This window comes from Hemibagrus wyckioides, linkage group LG26 (genome assembly GCF_019097595.1).
Source record: "Hemibagrus wyckioides isolate EC202008001 linkage group LG26, SWU_Hwy_1.0, whole genome shotgun sequence".
Taxonomy (NCBI): domain Eukaryota; kingdom Metazoa; phylum Chordata; class Actinopteri; order Siluriformes; family Bagridae; genus Hemibagrus; species Hemibagrus wyckioides.
In genome coordinates this window covers 19,711,417-19,731,183 of record NC_080735.1, presented here as the reverse complement: position 1 = coordinate 19,731,183, position 19,767 = coordinate 19,711,417, and the positions used below count along the sequence as shown (strand labels likewise).

Genomic DNA, 19,767 nt, shown 5'->3' with positions numbered 1-19,767 from the left:
ATAATGGGGGTTCAGAAGATGACAATGTGTTTATTTATAAAACTCCTAATTTGAAGATATTTATAAAAGTGTTTTCTAGGGAGGTTATATTTGTCAGCTAGTTGTTCAAAAGACCTTAGAATTCCCTCGCTATATAAATCTTTTATTTTATTTAATCCTTTCTTTGACCAAAACCTGAATCCCATATCGGCTCTCCCTGGTTTAAATTCAGTGTTACACCAAATTGGTGAGAAACATGAAAGTTTAAGAGACTCGTCTAAAAAGGTATGAGCTTGATACCAAACTAAAATGGTCTTCCTAAGAAAGGGATTTTGGGTGTTTTTGTTTGAAATTTGTGCTGAATAAAGGTTTAGCTGTAATGGCAGTTTTAATGAATTATTTTTAATATTTACCCAGGATGGGATATCTGTATTTGAAAAGTAATATATAGCTGTAGATAGTTGAGCTGCCCAGTAATAGAGTTTCATGTTGGGCAGTCTAAGCCCTCCACGGTGGTAGGGAAGGTATAGAAGAGAAAGACAAAGTCTTGGCCATTTATTGTTCCAAATGAACCTGATAAAGTTTTTGTTCAGTGTAGAAAAAAAAGTGTCTGGAAGTGGAAGCGGGATAGACTGGAAAAGATACAAAACTTTGGCAGGATTGATATTTTAATGATGTTAATATGTCCAATCATTGAAATGGGTAACGAGTTCCATGTCTCTAAACTCTCAATTATTTTTTGTACCACAGGGTCATAATTGATGGATATGATCTTATCTGTGTTGGGAGCTATTTTAATTCCCAAGTAACTGAAACCCTCAAGGGTGTAGGGGAACTGCGTGTTCATTTGGGGGGCATTTTCTCTCCTGGTCATTCAATAATAACAGGGCACTTTTTCTGTTGTTTATTTTATATCCAGAGAATTCTCTGAAAGTGTTGAGAAGCTGAGTAAGGGCTTGCACAGAATTTCCTATATTTGTTAAAAACAAGACAAATATCATCTGCAAAAAGAAATAGACAATATTCAATGTCCCCTATCCTGATACCTGAAATCTCAGAGGACTGACGAATAGCCATAGCTAGGGGTTCAATAGCGAAAAGAAATAATAAAGGAGACAATGGACATCCCTGCCATGTGGATCTACAAAGACTGATAGATTTTGAAATTTGATTGTTTGTTGAAATTTTAGCTAAAATGTGTGTCATTTCTGGCAGGAACAATTCACTACCGTTCCACAAGGAGGCAATGGTCCCTTCAACTGTAGCACTTCTTGCAACACATAGCAACCTTGAGACTCAAAACTTGTTGGTTGTTTTATTCCTTTGCCATCTACAATCTACAAAACATTAAACTGTGTGTATATAAAGTATAAATAAAGAATGAATCACATAACATCCACACACACTAAAAAGGTTACAAATATTTCTATAAAAAGAAACTAGAACAGGGACTTCTACTTTTACAGAAGGACATTCACTATCCAACCCATAACGTCCAGTTATGATCAAAAGAAAAAAGATGTCTATAACATTTATAAGAGGGTACAGCTTCTTGACTCCTGCCCCTTTCTCAGGAACATCTCGGTGGTACAGTAGCCCTGTCCATTCTTCTGAATCAAGACCTCAATCTTCTGCAGCATTACCTTGACCTGAGTTTGGTCTTCTTTCTCCTGGTTGTTGAAGATGTGATAGTCTTCTCCACAGTTTTGGACGAGCTGCCGGAGAGCTGAGCTGCTATTTAAAACTGCCCTGTGGTTTCGTCCGCAAGAGTCTCCGTGAGTGATCAGGACTAAAGTGCGCTTCAGAACCTCTGGGCCAAATCTTTCATACAGTAATTGATCAGGGAAGGAGAATTTATAAGGAGAAGGTACAACAAGCAAAAACACATGAGGGCCAGGTCTACACAAGGAAAGACATTGTTCCAACTCTTCACAGTACTTCAAAAAGTCATACTTAGAGGAGCCTTTATCGTAACCCTTAGTGTCGATCACAGTGATGGATTTATTCCCCACCATTCCATCCTGCCTCTTGCCCATTTTGGTAACTTTCATGGTGTCCTTCCCAAATGCCTCTCTGCCCAGGATGGTGTTTCCTGATGAACTTTTTCCTGTTCCAACACCTCCCAGTAGCACAATCCTCACATCAGATACTGCAAAGCAACACAACTCTTAGAAGATCATGCTTTACACATTAATGATGAGTATATCAGTGTTCCCGAGTAGTGTTGTCTCAATGAGTCTGGACTTAAGCTTTCATAACGTAAATGTTGTTTTAAAAAACTTGAAATATTAGAGTTTAATATCTCGATCATCAATATAAACAATAATAGTACTAATAAACTAGACTCATGATGTTAGGGTTAGGCTTTTGGATCAGAGGATTAATGAGTTTAAACTCACCTGGATCAGGTAGTAAACCCCCTGTAGCTCCCTTCTCCTCCTCCCATTTTTTCCTTTGCCCCGCTCTCCATGTCTCCTCCTGTCTCCTGAGATCTTCTTTAACAACCTTAGCTTCCATCTCTCTCTTCCTCTCTGGAAGTGACTTCACTGACTCTTCCTGTTTCGTAGGAAGTGTCACATTTCCACATTTTACATTAACCCCAGTCACATCATTCTCTTTCTTCACCTCTACACACCTGTCTACACTGGGATTTGGCTTGCTTTCATGTCCCTTGACCATTTTTTCTATCTCCTGTCTCACTTTTGTTGTTCTCCGTCTATCAGCTGCTTCGTACATCTCTTGAGTGTAGAACCCATCTGCGTTTTGTTGGACCATGACCTCAATCTCCTGCAGAAGTTTAATGATCTGAGTAGGATTACCTTCTCTCTTACTGTTTATCACACAATATCTACCTCCACAGCAGCTGATCAAATCTCTGGTACTAGCATCTTCAGAAAATGTCACTAACTGTCTGTTGGTCATTTCTTCTTTTCCTGTGAACAATATCATGCAGAACTTCAAAGCTGCTTCTCCAAAGTTCTCGCTGATCCACTTCACAGCTTTTCTGTCATCTTCTGAGAATTCACCCACTTTGGTCACCAGCAGGAACACATGAGGACCAGGAAAAGAAAGCAACAAGCCCTTCTTCAGTTCTGTCCTCCATTGTTCTGTAGTGAGGGACGTACTGTTGATTCCTGGAGTGTCAATCACTGAGATGATTCTTCCCTCCACTTTCGCTGTCTGTATCTCACACTGTATAGTTTCAGTTTCTTTGAAAGTTTCTTTTCCTAATATTACATTAGCTGTTGCACTTTTTCCAACACTACGGTGACCAAGAAGCATTATCCTGAGATCCTTACCCACTACAAGAAATTAAAAAACACTGATGAAGATCATCAAACTGAAACTAAAACTTAATTACAGTTTTATGCATTAAATAGCATGTCAAATATTTTACTAACTATCACATGCTGTTTGACATACCTGAATGGCGTAAAGCCATTTTTTTTTCAAATCCTCGTTTGTTTGTGCTCATTTGTGCTTTCTTTTAGTCTTTGTGCAACTCCAAGAGCCTGGACATAGAAAAGAGATGCAAAAACACGCTTTTGTGGAAATCTACTATCCCAGATGTGGCTCTATGAACTGTTTTGCACAAAATGAATATCAAATGCAATACAATGAAATGTTCTTTCTTTTGAATTTAATAAGACAAAAAAAAAAAAAACACACACAGCTTATCATGTTACAGAAAAAAACATTACTCCTCTGTCCTGGAGATGTCAGAAAACTTAAACTCCTTCCACACATGTTAAGTAAACACCTTCATACAGAAACCATCACCTTTGCGTGTTTATACAGTTTTTTATACATTTTCTGAATTCTCAAGACTGACATCTTCACCAAGCAGTTAATTAGCAATTCATGTTTAGTGATACATGTCTTGCTTTTTTCAGACTGGGCAGTGTTACAAATTCTCTACTAAATGCCATGTACATAAATAGAGATCATGTAAAGCTTCCACTATTCAGGACCCTGTAGGTAAGCTGTTACCTGGGAATTTATGCTCCATGTATTTACCTGTCTAATATCGTGTTGGTCCATCTTTTGTTGCCATAACAGCTGTGACCCGTCCTGCACTGTGTATTCTGACCCCTTTCTATCAGAACCAGCATTAACTTCTTCAGCAATTTGAGTAACAGTAGCTCGTCTGTTGGATTGGATCACACGGGCCAGCCTTCTCTCCCCACGTGCATCAATGAGCCTTGACCGCCCATGACCCTGTCACCGGTTCACCACTGTTCCTTCCTTGGACCACTTTTGATAGATACTGACCACTGCAGACCGGGAACACCCCACAAGAGCTGCAGTTTTGGAGATGCTCTGATCCAGTGGTCTAGCCATCACAATTTGGCCCTTTTGGTCAAACTCGCTCAAATCCTTACTCTTGTCCATTTTTCCTGCTTCTAACATCAACTTTGAGGACAAAATGTTGACTTGCTGCCTAATATATCCCACCCACTAACAGGTGCCATGACGAGGGGATCATCAGTCTTATTCACTTCACCTGGCACTGCTCAGGATTGTATGCCTAATCAGTGTATGCTTGAGTATTACTGAAACTCTTACTGAATTGCATTTCCAAAGAAAATAAAAATTTTTTTTTACTCTTTAAGGACGGTCTCTTCTTCTCTCATCTCTCAGTGAAGGTATATTACATATGCTCCAGTGTTTCAGCTGGAGTCAGCTTCAGTATTTAGCCGGAGTAAGCAGTGACTTGAATAAAATAACTCTGAATTCCTACTCTCTGAAACTCTGCCTTTTCATCTAATTTGAAAACTGTTCAGCTACGTTTTGCTAATTTGCTTACCTGGCAATTTTTAACTATGTTAGACTGTTTTCTTCATTAAAGCACTGTGTAAGGACCAAGTCTTATAAATAATATCATTTGGCCAAATTTGCGTCAAATTCTAACTAAAGGTAAATATTTAAAATATAGACATTTGCAGAAAAAACCCCCCCAAAAAACAGAGGCATTCAGTCTACTCTGCAGAGTGGTTTGATTCAACATGCTAGCTCAGCTGATTTGATTTCAGCGGATGCAGGTGTGGGTTTTGCTGTATGAAAATATGCAGCCCCACACACACACACTCACACACACACACACACACACACACAGACACTTTTTCCTGGTAATACTAAACACTGTGGTTTTAACAGTTTTAGATAAGGCATAAAAATACTTTTCACACGCAAACATGCAAGTAACTTAATATTATAAGTAAAAGCATTTACTTTCATGGTTTTACCTCAGAACATATAAAGGAGCAACTTTTTTTGCTCTCACTTTCCTGCTGGATGTTTCCACTTTCACTTAAGAAGAGTTTCTCAGTATGTCACTACTCTCACTAAACATATCAGAACAAATATAATCGTGAAATTTACTGAAAATATATCTACACTTTCTGACAAAATCACCTAATTTACATTTTAAAAGGATATCGTACGTTTAGGGGGTGATGTCGCTCCTGCTGGTGGTTTCAGTTCTTCTGTGCTGTTGATACGAAAGTGTTTAACCTCGACACTTCCTCTTTTTATTGTGTAGACCATTTGTATCATGCAGCTGAACCACGGCTTGTGCTGGACGTACTTTTTTTTAAGTTCTAGAAGGAAACCATCTTCAAGAGGCTTATTTTACTATCGAAGTAGTTACTATAACTTGAATTTATTTAATCCATGTGTTTTTTTAATGTCACATGATCATCATCATCATCATCATCATCATCTTCCTGTGTTTATTTTGTCAACCTTCAACATGTTACCAAAAATACGAGCTGATTCTGCTCTGGAGGTTTACCCATAAACAGGTTAACACATGACAAACTCACTGTGATGCACTGCCTCTTTTGGCTGATTGCTGTATTACACCACCTCTGAGTTGGGGTTGAGTTCTGTTTTGTGATTGGACATCAGGTGTTGATGTAGTTTTTTAATGCATGCAGTGCAGTAATATATATGTGACAAATAAAGACATCTTACATTTACGAAATTTGGCAGACGTCCTTATCCAGAGCGACATACATTTTATCTCATTTCTATATGAGCAATTAAGGGTTAAGGGCCTTGCTCAGGGGCCCAGCAGTGGCAGTTTGGTGGTCAAACAGATTGTTCTATAGTAACAGCTCATTTAGGGGAATTGTACTTTGAGCGCTCCATGTAAACAGATTAAATAATTGTTGTGGTGACAATTTCTGTAAGAATACGTTTATTTAACAGTTACAGAAGGAGTCTCCAGTGTCAGTGCTGTAAGGGTTTTCTATCATTTATTGATATGAGTCATGTGTTTGAGCCAAGCTTTCTCCTGTGCAGAATATTTTAACTAAATGATACTCATAGTGAAACACTGAATACATTAAGTGAATGATACAATGCTATACTTATTAAATTAAAGAGAATATACTTTTGATGGGATTGAAAAAGCACACAAAGATTCATTCAGACATTATGTCTGAGATCCGAATACTGCATTGTGCCGTTTCAATCTAAACTCCACTCTGAAACTGTGAGGAAACGTCATGTGTGATTAGTACAGTCTGCTTAACCTGACCCAGAAAAAACTGACCCAGAGATCTTTAAATCTGCTGCTAATAAGGTCCTGGAGAGGAGACTGTAGGATTCAAAATCACAAAAACTAGCATGGCTAAATTCTTTCAGATAAGACCTTCAGATCAGTAGCCTAGCATTTTATCCACTGGGCTACCACCTTCCCCACTCTGAGGCGTCTGAACAGTTTAACACTCTTCTCTTAGTTAAATGTAAGAGGCTAGAGAGCTGATGTGAAGTAAATGCTTGAGTCTTTTTTGTTGTTAAAATCCATAATCATGTAGCTAATCTGAATGTATGAGCCATCTTTAATTCAGTGTTTGCTACACAATACATCTTGTGAAGTGTAAATACACAGCAGTTGCCTGTCTCTCTGAAGGCTCTTTGTCCAGTTTTGAAGGTTTTTTTTTGTTCTTTTCTTTGATTGAGAGAACTGGTGCATCACTGCCACATGTGGGTAGCTGATCTGCCTGAGAGTGTGTGTGAATGTGTGTGTGTGTGTGTGTGTGTGTATGCATGCTTACATACATGTGTGTGAGATGGTATAATTCAGCCAAGTGCTGTTCTCCTCCTACATCTTATGAACAAAGAGGCTGTTTTCGGGTAAAGCAAATGATGAAACACTCACACACTCACACTCACTCACACACACACTTCAGACCCACAGAGCCACATCTTCACCCTGCTATCACTCACAGACAACACAAACGGACCTGACACGCTGGTTTGGTAAGCATTGTTTTTTAAAAATAATCTATTGGTGCTGTTACTGTCACTGACCTAAAATATAAAATGTTGTGTTTAAGTTCATTCAGAATAACGTTCACTTCAGTGCTAAATCGTGCATTTGTATCCAGCTTTATATAGTGGAATTGTTTTGGCCCAGCTACATACAATTTACTGCTTACGGACAAACAGATTATTGAGTATCGTGACTGAAAGGGACAGCATTAAAATACTGGCGAGGCTTAAATACGACTGTTATGTTTACACGAATCAATAGGACAATTTCAAGTGGTTTTGTTTAATTGTGCCGCTTCATGTTACCACTTTTAACTAGAGCCATGGCAAATGAGATATGTAGATTTTTAATTCGATGATTCGTATTATTATTTCTATTATTCATTTAAATATACAGTTTTTGTTGTTGAATTTGTAAGCGAGTCATGTCCTGACAGATCATCAGATCACTGAATGTAAATAATTTATTTTTTAAATGTATATATATATATATATATTAAAATGTATGTATATATATATATATTAAAATGTATGTATATATATATATATATATATATATATACATACATTTTAAAACTTGATCTGATTTTAGCCTTTAGCTAATCTCTGGTCTGATGAGCTGCTTTTAGTTACATAAATGACAAAATTGCATGTGATGAGATAAACAGCTAGAAGAATTACATCTTCTGCTTCATTCAGTCTACTGATTGATAACATATCCTGATTATAGACTATAGAAAGTCGGTTTAAAGCACTTACAGGTCAAACTAGCAGTAACTTTACGGATATTTGAAGTGTGAAAGTAAACATATGTTATTGTGAATAAAATCGATCCTGATTCAAACAGAACTCTGTTGTTTGCTAACTGAATTGTCTTTGCTTCTTCCCTCCACAGTGCTGCTACTGAAAATCTTTTCTTCCCATTTGTCCAAAATTCTACATAAATTCTTTTCTAAAACAGAAAATGGACTTACAGACAAACTGAACTGACTCATAGAAAGTAAATTCACTTGATTTTCAGGTTCATTTAAGCACCGTCTCAGCCGCACAGCTCATTATTGTTGACTGGACTATGCCGACTACAGGTCTCCAGGTCCTCGGTATTGTGGTGTCGATCGCAGGATGGGTGGGCGGGGCTTTGGTTTGTGCCGCCCCGTTTTGGCGTGTTTCGGCTTTCGTTGGAGACGAGCTCGTGGTCTATGAGGTGCTGTGGGAGGGGCTGTGGATGACTTGCCTATCGCAGCCAGGGAAGCTTCAGTGTAAAGTGTATGACTCCGCCCTCGCTCTCACAGGCTCCACCCAGTTTTGCCGTGTGATGGTTATTTTGTCTCTCCTCTGTGGATTATTTGCGTTACCGTTAGGTGTGATTGGGATGAAGTGCACACACTGTCTCGAGGGCGCGCATGACACCAAGTCTCGCCTGGTGCGTATAGCTGGTGGCATCTTCATGGTGGCGGGTGTGGCTTTCTTCCTGCCAGTTTTCTGGACCACCTTCTCTGTGATTCGGGACTTTTACGACCTGAAAGTGGCACCACCACTCAAACGTGAACTTGGACCCGCCTTGTACCTGGGAGGAGGCGTGGCTTTTATGATGCTGGCCGGAGGGGTCATGCTGTACCAGGGAGGCTCCGCCCTCAGTGTGGTTTCAACCAAGCCGGGTTTTGGCAAAGGGGCGGGGTCAACCAAGGACAATCCGGCAGAGGGGAAACAAGACAAGGCTTATGTTTGAGCGAGGGGTCAGAATGGTCAAGGCCCCAAAAATGATGCAGAAATTCAGTGAAGTTAAAATATCCAAGAAAAAAATATCTGTACTTCAGACATGATCATTAAAACCAGCCACAAAATATTTAAAAATGTAAAAGCATTTGATTTCCTGCAGCACTGATTACAGTGATCTGGTTTTGTATTCATTATAATCTAATTATAATAATCTCATTTGTTTTAGTAACTATTAAGTTGTTTGTTGAAACGACTGACAGTTTAAAGTGTGTTTTTTTGGTTCATATAGTTGTTTTGTAATGAATGATTAAATAGAAATAATACAGAACATTGTTTAAAAAAATCAACTTTTTTTTTTCTCAGACTGATTTTATACTCCACATTTGACAATGTTGTTAATGTTATCTGTAAATGTCATTGCAATTATTGTTAGTCTGTGTGTTATAGGAGTTTATTTCTTTATGATGGGATTTTATTTCTGAATATTCCTTCTGTGTAAAAAACTAAAAATATTTTTTTCTTGATAAACATAAATAAAATAAATAAAAGGAGGTCACTGAGAAATCATTTGCAAGATTTTGTGTATGTAAGGGAAAAAAACTGTGGGCTGCTTGTGCACGCATGGCATGTGTGTGTGTGTGTACAACAGCACACTGGACACAATGGTCATCTGTGTCTGCAGTGGTTTCTAAGAGCCGCTGATGTCATAATTATGGTGAAAATGTAAATTATGGGGCCTGAATTCCGACCCATTTCATAATCATCACAGAAACACTGAGAACTGAGAAGTCTCTGTGTAGATCGTCATCGCCTTCTTCAGTGAAAATCATAATAACAATAATAATAATAATAATAATAATAATAATAATAATAATAATAATAATAATAATAAATTCCACTCATTTCCCAGCAGCATGTTTTGGTCAGTATTGTTTGTAATTATTTTTATTGATGTCTTATATTGTATTATTATTTTTATTTATTTATTTATTTATTGATAGTTTGGGGCAATAAACCGTATATAAATTTTAAAATAATATTTATTTATTCATTTATTTATTCACTAACTTGTTTGTGTTTGTTTACTATAACTTAAATTCCATTTTGAGGACAGGTTATTTATTTATTCATTCATTCACTCATTTGTTTATTATAATTTAAATTCCATTCTGAGGACAGGCTAATGATCAGGATGTTTCCCTTGTGCAAATGTTTCCCCGTGTCCTCCAAACCCACTTCTGATCTGCAATACTTCATTCGTCCACACGGTGTAACCATTGGTCAAGTGAGCACTGACACCGCAGCAACAATTATCATTTGCACCGATTCAGAACCGATTCAGAACCGATTCCGTCTGAAAGATGTTTGGTGACTGAATCATTCCAAATGGGTTTATTATTTAGAAACAGTAATTCTTTCTTCTCAGGAGCCCTTACATAAAAGTCACACACATTTCACATAAAGTTAAAACATAAATAAATAAATGAACATAAATAAACCACGTGTGAAAAAAAAAAAAATGAAAAAAACATCAAGTGCAATAAATGTGAAAAAAAAAACTATAAACATACATGAAATATTCAATCTATCATATTGTGTTATTGTAGTGTAGTGTATTGTAACAGAACTCTTCTGAACAAATTATTCTGTAGTTTAGGAATATAACAAGCAGCAGTTACATTCGTTTTTATTCAGTAATACATGACACCATATACACTATATTGCCAAAAGTATTCGCTCACCTGCCTTGACTCGCATATGAACTTAAGTGACATCCCATTCCTAATCCATAGGGTTCAATATGACGTCGGTCCACCCTTTGCAGCTATAACAGCTTCAACTCTTCTGGGAAGGCTGTCCACAAGGTTTAGGAGTGTGTTTATGGGAATTTTTGACCATTCTTCCAGAAGCGCATTTGTGAGGTCACACACTGATGTTGGACGAGAAGGTCTGGCTCTCAGTCTCCGCTCTAATTCATCCCAAAGGTGTTCTATCGGGTTGAGGTCAGGACTCTGTGCAGGCCAGTCAAGTTCATCCACACCAGACTCTGTCATCCATGTCTTTATGGACCTTGCTTTGGTCACTGGTGCACAGTCATGTTGGAAGAGGAAGGGGCCAGCTCCAAACTGTTCCCACAAAGTTGGGAGCATGGAATTGTCCAAAATGTCTTGGTATGCTGAAGCATTCAGAGTTCCTTTCACTGGAACTAAGGGGCCAAGCCCAGCTCCTGAAAAACAACCCCACACCATAATCCCCCCTCCACCAAACTTTACACTTGGCACAATGCAGTCAGACAAGTACCGTTCTCCTGGCAACCGCCAAACCCAGACTCGTCCATCAGATTGCCAGATGGAGAAGCGCGATTGGTCACTCCAGAGAACGCGTCTCCACTGCTCTAGAGTCCAGTGGCGGCGTGCTTTACACCACTGCATCCGACGCTTTGCATTGCACTTGGTGATGTATGGCTTGGATGCAGCTGCTCGGCCATGGAAACCCATTCCATGAAGCTCTCTGCGCACTGTTCTTGAGCTAATCTGAAGGCCACATGAAGTTTGGAGTTCTGTAGCGATTGACTCTGCAGAAAGTTGGCGACCTCTTCGCACTATGCGCCTCAGCATCCGCTGACCCCGCTCCGTCAGTTTACGTGGCCTACCACTTCGTGGCTGAGTTGCTGTCGTTCCCAAACACTTCCACGTTCTTATAATACAGCTGACAGTTGACTGTGGAATATTTAGGAGCGAGGAAATTTCACGACTGGATTTGTTGCACAGGTGGCATCCTATCACAGTTCCACGCTGGAATTCACTGAGCTCCTGAGGGCAACCCATTCTTTCACAAATGTTTGTAAAAACAGTCTGCATGCCTAGGTGCTTGATTTTGGCCATGGAAGTGATTGGAACACCTGATTCTGATTATTTGGATGGGTGAGCGAATACTTTTGGCAATATAGTGTACCTCTTTTTATATATTGATGGTTATATTACATGTTCTGGATTGTCCTTGATACAGGTTTGTTCCTGTTCTCATTAATACAACTGTGAAACTTCTGACCAATCAGAATGATTATATCAGTGCTGTGATGTATTAAAAAATGTATGCTTCATGTCCTTCCTGTATGACAATGTTCATGTGGTATATTGTCCTTCATGACTGAAAATGTCTTGGTACTATACCATCAGAAGATTTTTAATAAGGAATATATATGTGTGTGCGTGTGTGTGTGTGTGTGTATTCTTCTATACCGTGTACATACACAGAATTGCGTGTCTCCGTCTTGGCAGAGCTCACTTCATTTCACGCCGGTCAATCCTTTTAAATCAGCTTCAGATGTTCTTATGTCAGGGACAAAAAAACTAATAATAAACACACAAGACTGACAATCATGTGCTTACAGTATATACAGTCACAATGACAGGACACACACACACACACACTTGACATTTGTACCATAAACCTGTGTGTCCACACTGGGATATTTTTTGTTTACATGAAGACAAAAAATGTTAGATATTAGCAAAGCCATAGCAGAGGTACACAACAACAGATACAAGTGTGTTTGTGAATGTTATCTTCACTGTTTCTGAAAACAGCAACCTTCTGTCCTTCAAAGAATCTGCTGTCCCGGTTGTTCAGAGATGTTTACCCTCACCGATCACTGAATTATTAAACTGAATTGGTCCATGCTGATATGATTACATGACATGTTTACTGCACTTTCATGCTGTGAATCTCCCATTTTTGGCCCACCCAATCAGAAGCTTGGCCCACCCTGGCCCCACACCACATAATATTCTGTGAGCTCCATCCAAACTGAGCTCCATATATTTTTCTTTTTTTTTATTCTGTTGAGACAGCCGACCAGCTCATTCACTTCACTAACCTTTGAGGTTAACGAACGTGCAGAATTACGAAGTAATAACGACAATAACAGCCATGGAACTTTGTTAGAACTATATGCAAACTTTATTGCTGCACTAGTAGCCTAACATGTCTTGCTCCGAAAAGGACAAAAGAAAACCACATCAGCTCACCAGAACACAGCTACCACTTCATCCATTTGTGGCAATGAGGTCAGAGAAATCGATGATTCGAGTTCATCAGCAGCTTCCGATGGTGTCAAAAACCCAATTACACACACTCAAAAATGCCCGAATTTAGTCCCAAATGTTTTAAACAGGGCAAATCTTCACCAGCTGCTTCTAAAATCATATCCCCCAACTGTTTTTGAGGGAGCGAGAGATGCTTTTCAGCCGACCGGTATCAGTCAATTAATACATTTACTGCCACCTACTGGAAGTTTTAGTTTGTTATTTGGAGTATTATTTTATATACATTATATATATATATATATATATATATATGGCATGGTTTCCACAGGATATTGGAAACATCCCTGGTCCATGATGATATGATTATGTGAAATGATTACTGCAGCTATCTGTTCTTGGTTGACTGAAGTGGAACCCAACATGTTCTTCTGCTGCTGAAGCTCATCCAACCTGAACATTTGACATGTTTCACTTTCTGAGCTATTTTTCTGCTCAGAGCGCTTATCTGTGTTATTGTAGCCCTGCTGTCAGCTGCAACTAGTTTGGCTTTCTCCAAGTTTTATGGTTTGTCTGGAACCAACAATCAGGCCGATCAAAATCACTGTCTGTGTCACACAGGATAACATTTTCCCCTGTTCTGATGGTGGACGTGAACATTACCTGAAGCTGCTGGTGTATCTGCATCATCGAGTCCATCACTTGGGTTCTTTGCAAAAAGTGCTTGGACCCCGGATATCGCTGCTTGCTGCTACATGTCTTTCATTTCACTGCAGGAGGCTCGATGGGTTCTGGTGGTGTTTAATAGGAACCTGTAATGGAAACTTTGAGGAAATCATTTAGACATTTCCCAGTAGATCATTAGATATTTTTTGGTCTCGAGAAGGCTCCGGTGTGATATTCACAATGCTTCCTGACAGCCCCGACCTGATGTCTCGTGACACGATGTTGTTGTTTCTCAGTACAGGAATGTGAAAATGTTTGTAACTCTGCTGCACAGCTGTGCCTCTGGCCCTTTAAGAAATCGTGAACGGAACTTCTCTGAAGCCGGAAGTAACGAGGTCGCGCGCTGTAACGCGGAAAAACCTGCAGCTCGCGGGTGAATTGTGATCCGTGTTGTAACAAGGTTGCGGCCCTTCTGAAGTCTTCAGACACGCACGCGCATACACAAGGGGCAGTCCCTGAGCGCGCGCTGTCAGTTGGCTATCGGTGAACTTTGGGACGAGATGTCGCGTGAGCAGCGGAATCGCAGTACCCGTGCATTCACCAATCATCAGCTGGACTGAAGTGGATCAATTGAAATCGCTTCCCGTTGTTTTCTTTTCGCAGGACACTAACCGGAGAGCATGACCGAGAAGCGGATCTCGCGCTGGTACTTCGGCGGCATCGCCTCGTGCGGAGCGGCGTGCTGCACGCACCCGCTGGACCTGGTCAAGGTGAGGCTCGCGCTCTGCAGTCGGGACTCGCGCAACGATTGTCCGGTATAACGTAAGAGGGCTCGCGCTTGTGTGTGTGTGTGTGTCCGTAATGTAACATTTCTAGTCTATTGATTTCTAACCGATGTTGCGTAGAACAGCCTCGTGTAAGAGCGCGTGAGACCCGTTCATCACAAGTGTCCATCTTATCGGAGTTCAGCATGACCCAGCGCCATGTTATGGAACGCCATAGAGTCCAAAAGTGCTGAAATGACGATCAAAGATTGTAATTTTGTCTCGTCACATAACGGTTATCTAGAATCCGTGTATACAGACTGCACACCTCGTTGCCTGAAGCTCACCAAAATGTTGACACTTGCTGAGTTAAGTCACATGACACATCTGTATCATGTAAGTGTCCAGTTCACACTCGTGTTCTCGGTGAAAACTTACTGAGGTCCGTGTTGGATGATCTGCAAGAGGTCAGCGTTTCAGCTTGGGTTATCATGCAGATATAGGAGACCTTGTTGGAAGAATTGTTTCTGGCTATAAAAATGGGGTAAAATCCTACATATTAGTTCTGAGAAACAAATAAAAAAAAGAAATGCAAACACATCACCATATGCTGAATTATCGTATGACAGACTCTGAGAATACATGTTGTATTTATCACCCAATTGGCCTCCCATATTCTCAGACCAGTAGTACTCACATCTGCTCCGCATGAGTTAAGCCTCTCTGTCTGTTTCTGTCTGTCTACCTCTCTCTGTCTTTCTTTCTCTGTGACTCTGTCTGTCTCTCTGTCTGACTCTCTCTGTGACTCTGTCTGTCTCTCTGTCTGACTCTCCCTATCTGTCTCTCTCTCTCTCTCTCTCTCTCTCTCTCTCTGACTCTTTTTGTCTCTCTGGGCCTCACTTTATTTGTATAAAAAGTGGTAAGGTGTGTCTCAGGTTTTCTTCCTGAGACTCTCACTGGAACAGAAGTGTGGACACGTCACATCTCGCTTCTGTTACCTTCAACACCACTCACACCAGTGGGAAACGTGTCAGATCATGTTTGAGTAAAAGTGTTTAATTGTAATGAGGTCAAGTTGTTCTGACAGACAGATATGAGGAGAGAGAGTGAGGGAGAGAGAGAGAGAGAAACACAGATAGAGACATAGAAATGAAGAGGGACAGAAAGCCACAGAGACAGAATGACACACAGAAACATGGAGAAAGTGACCGTGAGATACAATGTGAGAGAGAGAGAGAGAGAGAGAGAGAGAGAGAGAGAGAGAGAAAGCATAAATAAAAAAGGATATATAAACGTTTAGAGATGGTGAAGTGGCTCAGCGCTCTTCATCACAGACCCACAGGATATAACTGACCAGTAACACAAGTCTACAATAATCATTCACTGTTACAGACGGGTGTGGCAAGTGTAGCAGTGCTTGACTCCGCCCACTGTTTTGAACTTTAGAACACACACACACACACGCAAGCGTGTGTATAAACATTAGCTACAGAACACAGAAATCTGCTGATCTTTACTCTGGACCCTGGGTTCTGTTACTGTGTGTAACGATAATGTCATGATCATGCAGTGTGTGTGTGTGTGAGAGAGAGAGAGAGCGAGAGCGAGCACATGCAGGGTGTGTGTGTGTGTGGGGAATGTGTGTGCAGCATGTGTACTGTGACGTATGTATGTTATTTGCTTGTGTGTGTATTTGTGTGTGAGGGAGGTATGCAGAGAGGTTTACTGCAGGTCTGTGGACTTTGATGCCAGTGCAGCTGTGTGTGTGTGTGTGTGTGTGGTGTGTGTGTGTGTGTGTGTGGACTGGTGGACTGGAGGTCAAGAAGTAAGAGAGATGCAGACAGAGTGTTTAAGTGCCGTGAAGGACAATAATTACATTTTAAATAACGGCTTTCTGAAACATAATGTGTTATTACACACACTCACACACACACACACACACACACACACAGCACCAGAGAGGAAAAATGTGAGATATGGAGAAAGACACAGAGAGAGAGAGAGAGAGAGAGAGACACACAGACAGTTCTGACTCTGAGTTACAGTTGGCCATTTGGCCTCCTTCCAGTCAGCACATACTCTAATCACTTGTGTCTCACATTCTTACTGTATCAAGTGTGTGTATTTGCGTGTGTGTGTGTCTGTATATGTGTGTGTGTGTGTGCGACCTGCATTTACGTGTGTGTCCTTGTGCACTACACAGTACTTTGTGCATGTGAACAGATCTAAACTGTCAGGAATGTTCCGGAAATAAAACCCCGGTCCGTGTTAGCCGTGGTGAGCGTGTGTGTGTGTGTGTCTGTGTGTGTGTCTGTGTGTGTGTCTGTGTGTGTGTGTCTGTGTGTGTCTGTGTGTGAGATGTGGGTTAGTGATAATGTTAGCTGACTCACTGTGAGCTGTGAGATTAGTGAGTGATAGCCGAAGGCTCCTGGAACCACATTACCCACAATCCCTACAACGCTCTCAGTGAGCTGTAGTAAATTAGCCGAGCTAAAACAAGGGCTTTGCTGGAAAAATGAGGGAAAAGTGCTCCTGGAGAGCTGGTATGTGGCGTTGGCCCTCAGCTTCCAAAAGAAGATTAAACTGTGTGTGTGTGTGTGTGTGAGAGAAAGAGAGAGAGAGAGAGAGAGAACAGGAAGAATAAAGATTTAACCTTTATATGCACTGACTGGGTAAGGGAGAGAGGTGAGATAACAGAAGAGTGTGTGTGTGTGTGTGTGTGTTGACTTGAATGAAAGAGAGGACAAAGAATCTGGAGCAAGACGAAAGGCAGCATGAGGGAGAAAAAGAAAGAAAACTATTTGGGAACATTATGGAAAGTCTGTGTGTGTGAGAGAGAGAGAGATTTCTTTTCTTTTGCAGTGGTGTGTGTGTGTGTGTGTGTGTGTGTGTGTGCATGCTTTTAAAGCAACAGCACATATTGAATATCTGTATACAGTTGAACTCCAGAGAGACAGAAGTTTGCAGAAAGCCATTTTGAAGATGTAGGAGATGTTCTCTGGTCTGTGGAGACCAAACCTGAACTTCCTGGCCTTGGTGACACCCCAGCATGTCTCACGAGAACACCAGTCCAACTGTGAAGCATGATGATGATGATGATGATGTTTTTTTCACAGGTTCACCTGCAGACGCAGCAGGAGGTGAAGATGAGGATGATGGGGATGGCCATGCATGTGGTGAAGCACGACGGAGTTCTGGCGCTTTACAATGGCCTCAGTGCCTCCCTCCTCAGACAGGTGTGTGTGTGTGTGTGTGCGCGTGCGCATGCGTGTGTGTGTGTGTGTGCGCACTTGTGTCTGTACCTCACAGTGATTCAGGACCTTGCACTGATTTGGTATCCCATGGTGATTCAGTACCTTATTCAGTACTTCACAGTGATTCAGTACTTCACAGGGATTCAGTTACTTGATGTTACTTCAAAACTGTTGAGTACTTTACATCAGACCTCATCAAAGCAAATACCATGTTAGTGAATAAGTGGTGATTAAGTACTACAGAGTCGTTCAGTACCACAGAGTGATTCTGTACCTCACAGTGGTTCAGTACCACAGAGTGATAATGTACCTCACAGTGGTTTAGTACCACAGAGTGATTCTATATCTCACAGTGGTTCAGTATCTCACAGTGGTTCAGTACCACAGAGTGATTCTGTACCTCACAGTGGTTTAGTACCTCACAGTGGTTCAGTACCACAGAGTGATTCTGTACCTCACAGTGGTTCAGTACCACAGAGTGATTCTGTACCTCACAGTGGTTCAGTACCACAGAGTGATTCTGTACCTCACAGTGGTTCAGTACCACAGAGTGATTCTATATCTCACAGTGGTTCAGTATCTCACAGTGGTTCAGTACCACAGAGTGATTCTATATCTCACAGTGGTTCAGTATCTCACAGTGGTTCAGTACCACAGAGTGATTCTGTACCTCACAGTGGTTTAGTACCTCACAGTGGTTCAGTACCACAGAGTGATTCTGTACCTCACAGTGGTTTAGTACCTCACAGTGGTTCAGTACCACAGAGTGATTCTGTACCTCACAGTGGTTCAGTACCACAGAGTGATTCTGTACCTCACAGTGGTTCAGTACCACAGAGTGATTCTGTACCTCACAGTGGTTCAGTACCACAGAGTGATTCTGTACCTCACAGTGGTTCAGTACCACAGAGTGATTCTGTACCTCACAGTGGTTTAGTACCTCACAGTGGTTCAGTACCACAGAGTGATTCTGTACCTCACAGTGGTTTAGTTCCTCACAGTGGTTCAGTACCACAGAGTGATTCTGTACCTCACAGTGGTTTAGTACCTCACAGTGGTTCAGTACCACAGAGTGATTCTGTACCTCACAGTGGTTTAGTACCTCACAGTGGTTCAGTACCACAGAGTGATTCTGTACCTCACAGTGGTTCAGTACCACAGAGTGATTCTGTACCTCACAGTGGTTCAGTACCACAGAGTGATTCTGTACCTCACAGTGGTTTAGTTCCTCACAGTGGTTCAGTACCACAGAGTGATTCTGTACCTCACAGTGGTTCAGTACCACAGAGTGATTCTGTACCTCACAGTGGTTCAGTACCACAGAGTGATTCTGTACCTCACAGTGGTTCAGTACCACAGAGTGATTCTGTACCTCACAGTGGTTTAGTACCTCACAGTGGTTCAGTACCACAGAGTGATTCTGTACCTCACAGTGGTTCAGTACCACAGAGTGATTCTGTACCTCACAGTGGTTCAGTACCACAGAGTGATTCTGTACCTCACAGTGGTTCAGTACCACAGAGTGATTCAGTACCTCACAGTGGTTCAGTACCACAGAGTGATTCTGTACCTCACAGTGGTTTAGTACCTCATAGTGATCCAGTATCTCAGTATAAAGCACACATTTGGGGAAACCCTTTCTTCAGTAGTTGTCTATGAACTCTAACTCAGTACTTTAGTGCAAGAAAAATTTAAACATACTGTTTATAACATAAAATACATCTGAAATGCAGCTGAAGCAAAAGTTTGTGCACCCTTACAGTGAAGTGCTCGCTGTTAGATGTTGAAGCGCGCTGTTCTGAAGATCTGTGCGCTGCATCTGAGAGAGTGGGATGATCAGTGACACTGTTTCTGTCTCTCTCTCTCTCTCTCTCTCTCTCTCTGTCTGTCTGACATCATTATCACTCCATCTGTCTGTCTGTCTGCAGATGTCTTACTCTCTGACCAGGTTTGCTATCTATGAGACAGTGAGGGACATGATGGGCAGTCAGGGGCCAATGCCCTTCTACCAGAAAGTCCTGCTGGGGGCATTTGGAGGTATCACACACACACACACAC

The 19,767-nt window shown here is 41.0% G+C and overlaps 3 protein-coding genes across 6 annotated transcripts in view; 2 read left to right on the top strand and 1 right to left on the bottom strand.

The window, feature by feature from the left end:
• Positions 1-1,087: 1,087 nt before the first annotated feature.
• Positions 1,088-13,929, bottom strand: LOC131346904 (GTPase IMAP family member 7-like). 4 transcript variants are annotated; one of them, XM_058380685.1, is made up of 4 exons: positions 12,233-13,929; positions 3,403-3,491; positions 2,379-3,281; positions 1,088-2,128 (listed from the first exon to the last, which is right to left on the bottom strand). In XM_058380685.1, the coding sequence occupies exons 2-4, from the start codon at positions 3,452-3,454 to the stop codon at positions 1,512-1,514; spliced, it is 1,572 nt and encodes a 523-aa protein (XP_058236668.1). In that variant the 5' UTR covers positions 3,455-3,491; positions 12,233-13,929; the 3' UTR covers positions 1,088-1,511. The 4 variants fall into 4 exon arrangements, with proteins under 4 accessions (XP_058236668.1, XP_058236665.1, XP_058236667.1 ...); XM_058380682.1 differs by lacking the exon at positions 12,233-13,929 and adding an exon at positions 3,997-6,994; XM_058380684.1 differs by lacking the exon at positions 12,233-13,929 and adding an exon at positions 5,226-6,994.
• On the top strand, positions 7,098-9,886 carry cldn31 (claudin 31). Its single transcript, XM_058380755.1, has 2 exons — positions 7,098-7,248; positions 8,156-9,886. Exon 2 carries the CDS (start codon positions 8,333-8,335, stop codon positions 8,987-8,989), a length of 657 nt encoding a protein of 218 aa, XP_058236738.1. The 5' UTR covers positions 7,098-7,248; positions 8,156-8,332; the 3' UTR covers positions 8,990-9,886.
• A 229-nt stretch (positions 13,930-14,158) lies between the features above and the next one.
• Positions 14,159-19,767, top strand: part of slc25a10b (solute carrier family 25 member 10b) — a 10,107-nt gene continuing 4,498 nt past the window's right edge. The window contains exons 1-3 of the mRNA XM_058380741.1: positions 14,159-14,461; positions 17,572-17,691; positions 19,638-19,746. Coding sequence (XP_058236724.1) covers positions 14,372-14,461; positions 17,572-17,691; positions 19,638-19,746 — 319 coding nt within the window. The 5' untranslated portion in view covers positions 14,159-14,371. The remainder of the gene's footprint in view (positions 14,462-17,571; positions 17,692-19,637; positions 19,747-19,767) is intronic.

Excerpts from the sequence above, each read along its gene's own strand:
- LOC131346904 (XM_058380685.1), bottom strand. The coding sequence starts at position 3,454 with ATGAGCACAAACAAACGAGGATTTGAAAAAAAAATGGCTTTACGCCAT. Across the intron at positions 3,282-3,402 it reads AATGGCTTTACGCCATTCAG|TGGGTAAGGATCTCAGGATA; the intron begins GTATGTCAAACA and ends AATTTCTTGTAG. Across the intron at positions 2,129-2,378 it reads GGGTTTACTACCTGATCCAG|TATCTGATGTGAGGATTGTG; the intron begins GTGAGTTTAAAC and ends GTTGCTTTGCAG.
- cldn31 (XM_058380755.1), top strand. The coding sequence starts at position 8,333 with ATGCCGACTACAGGTCTCCAGGTCCTCGGTATTGTGGTGTCGATCGCA.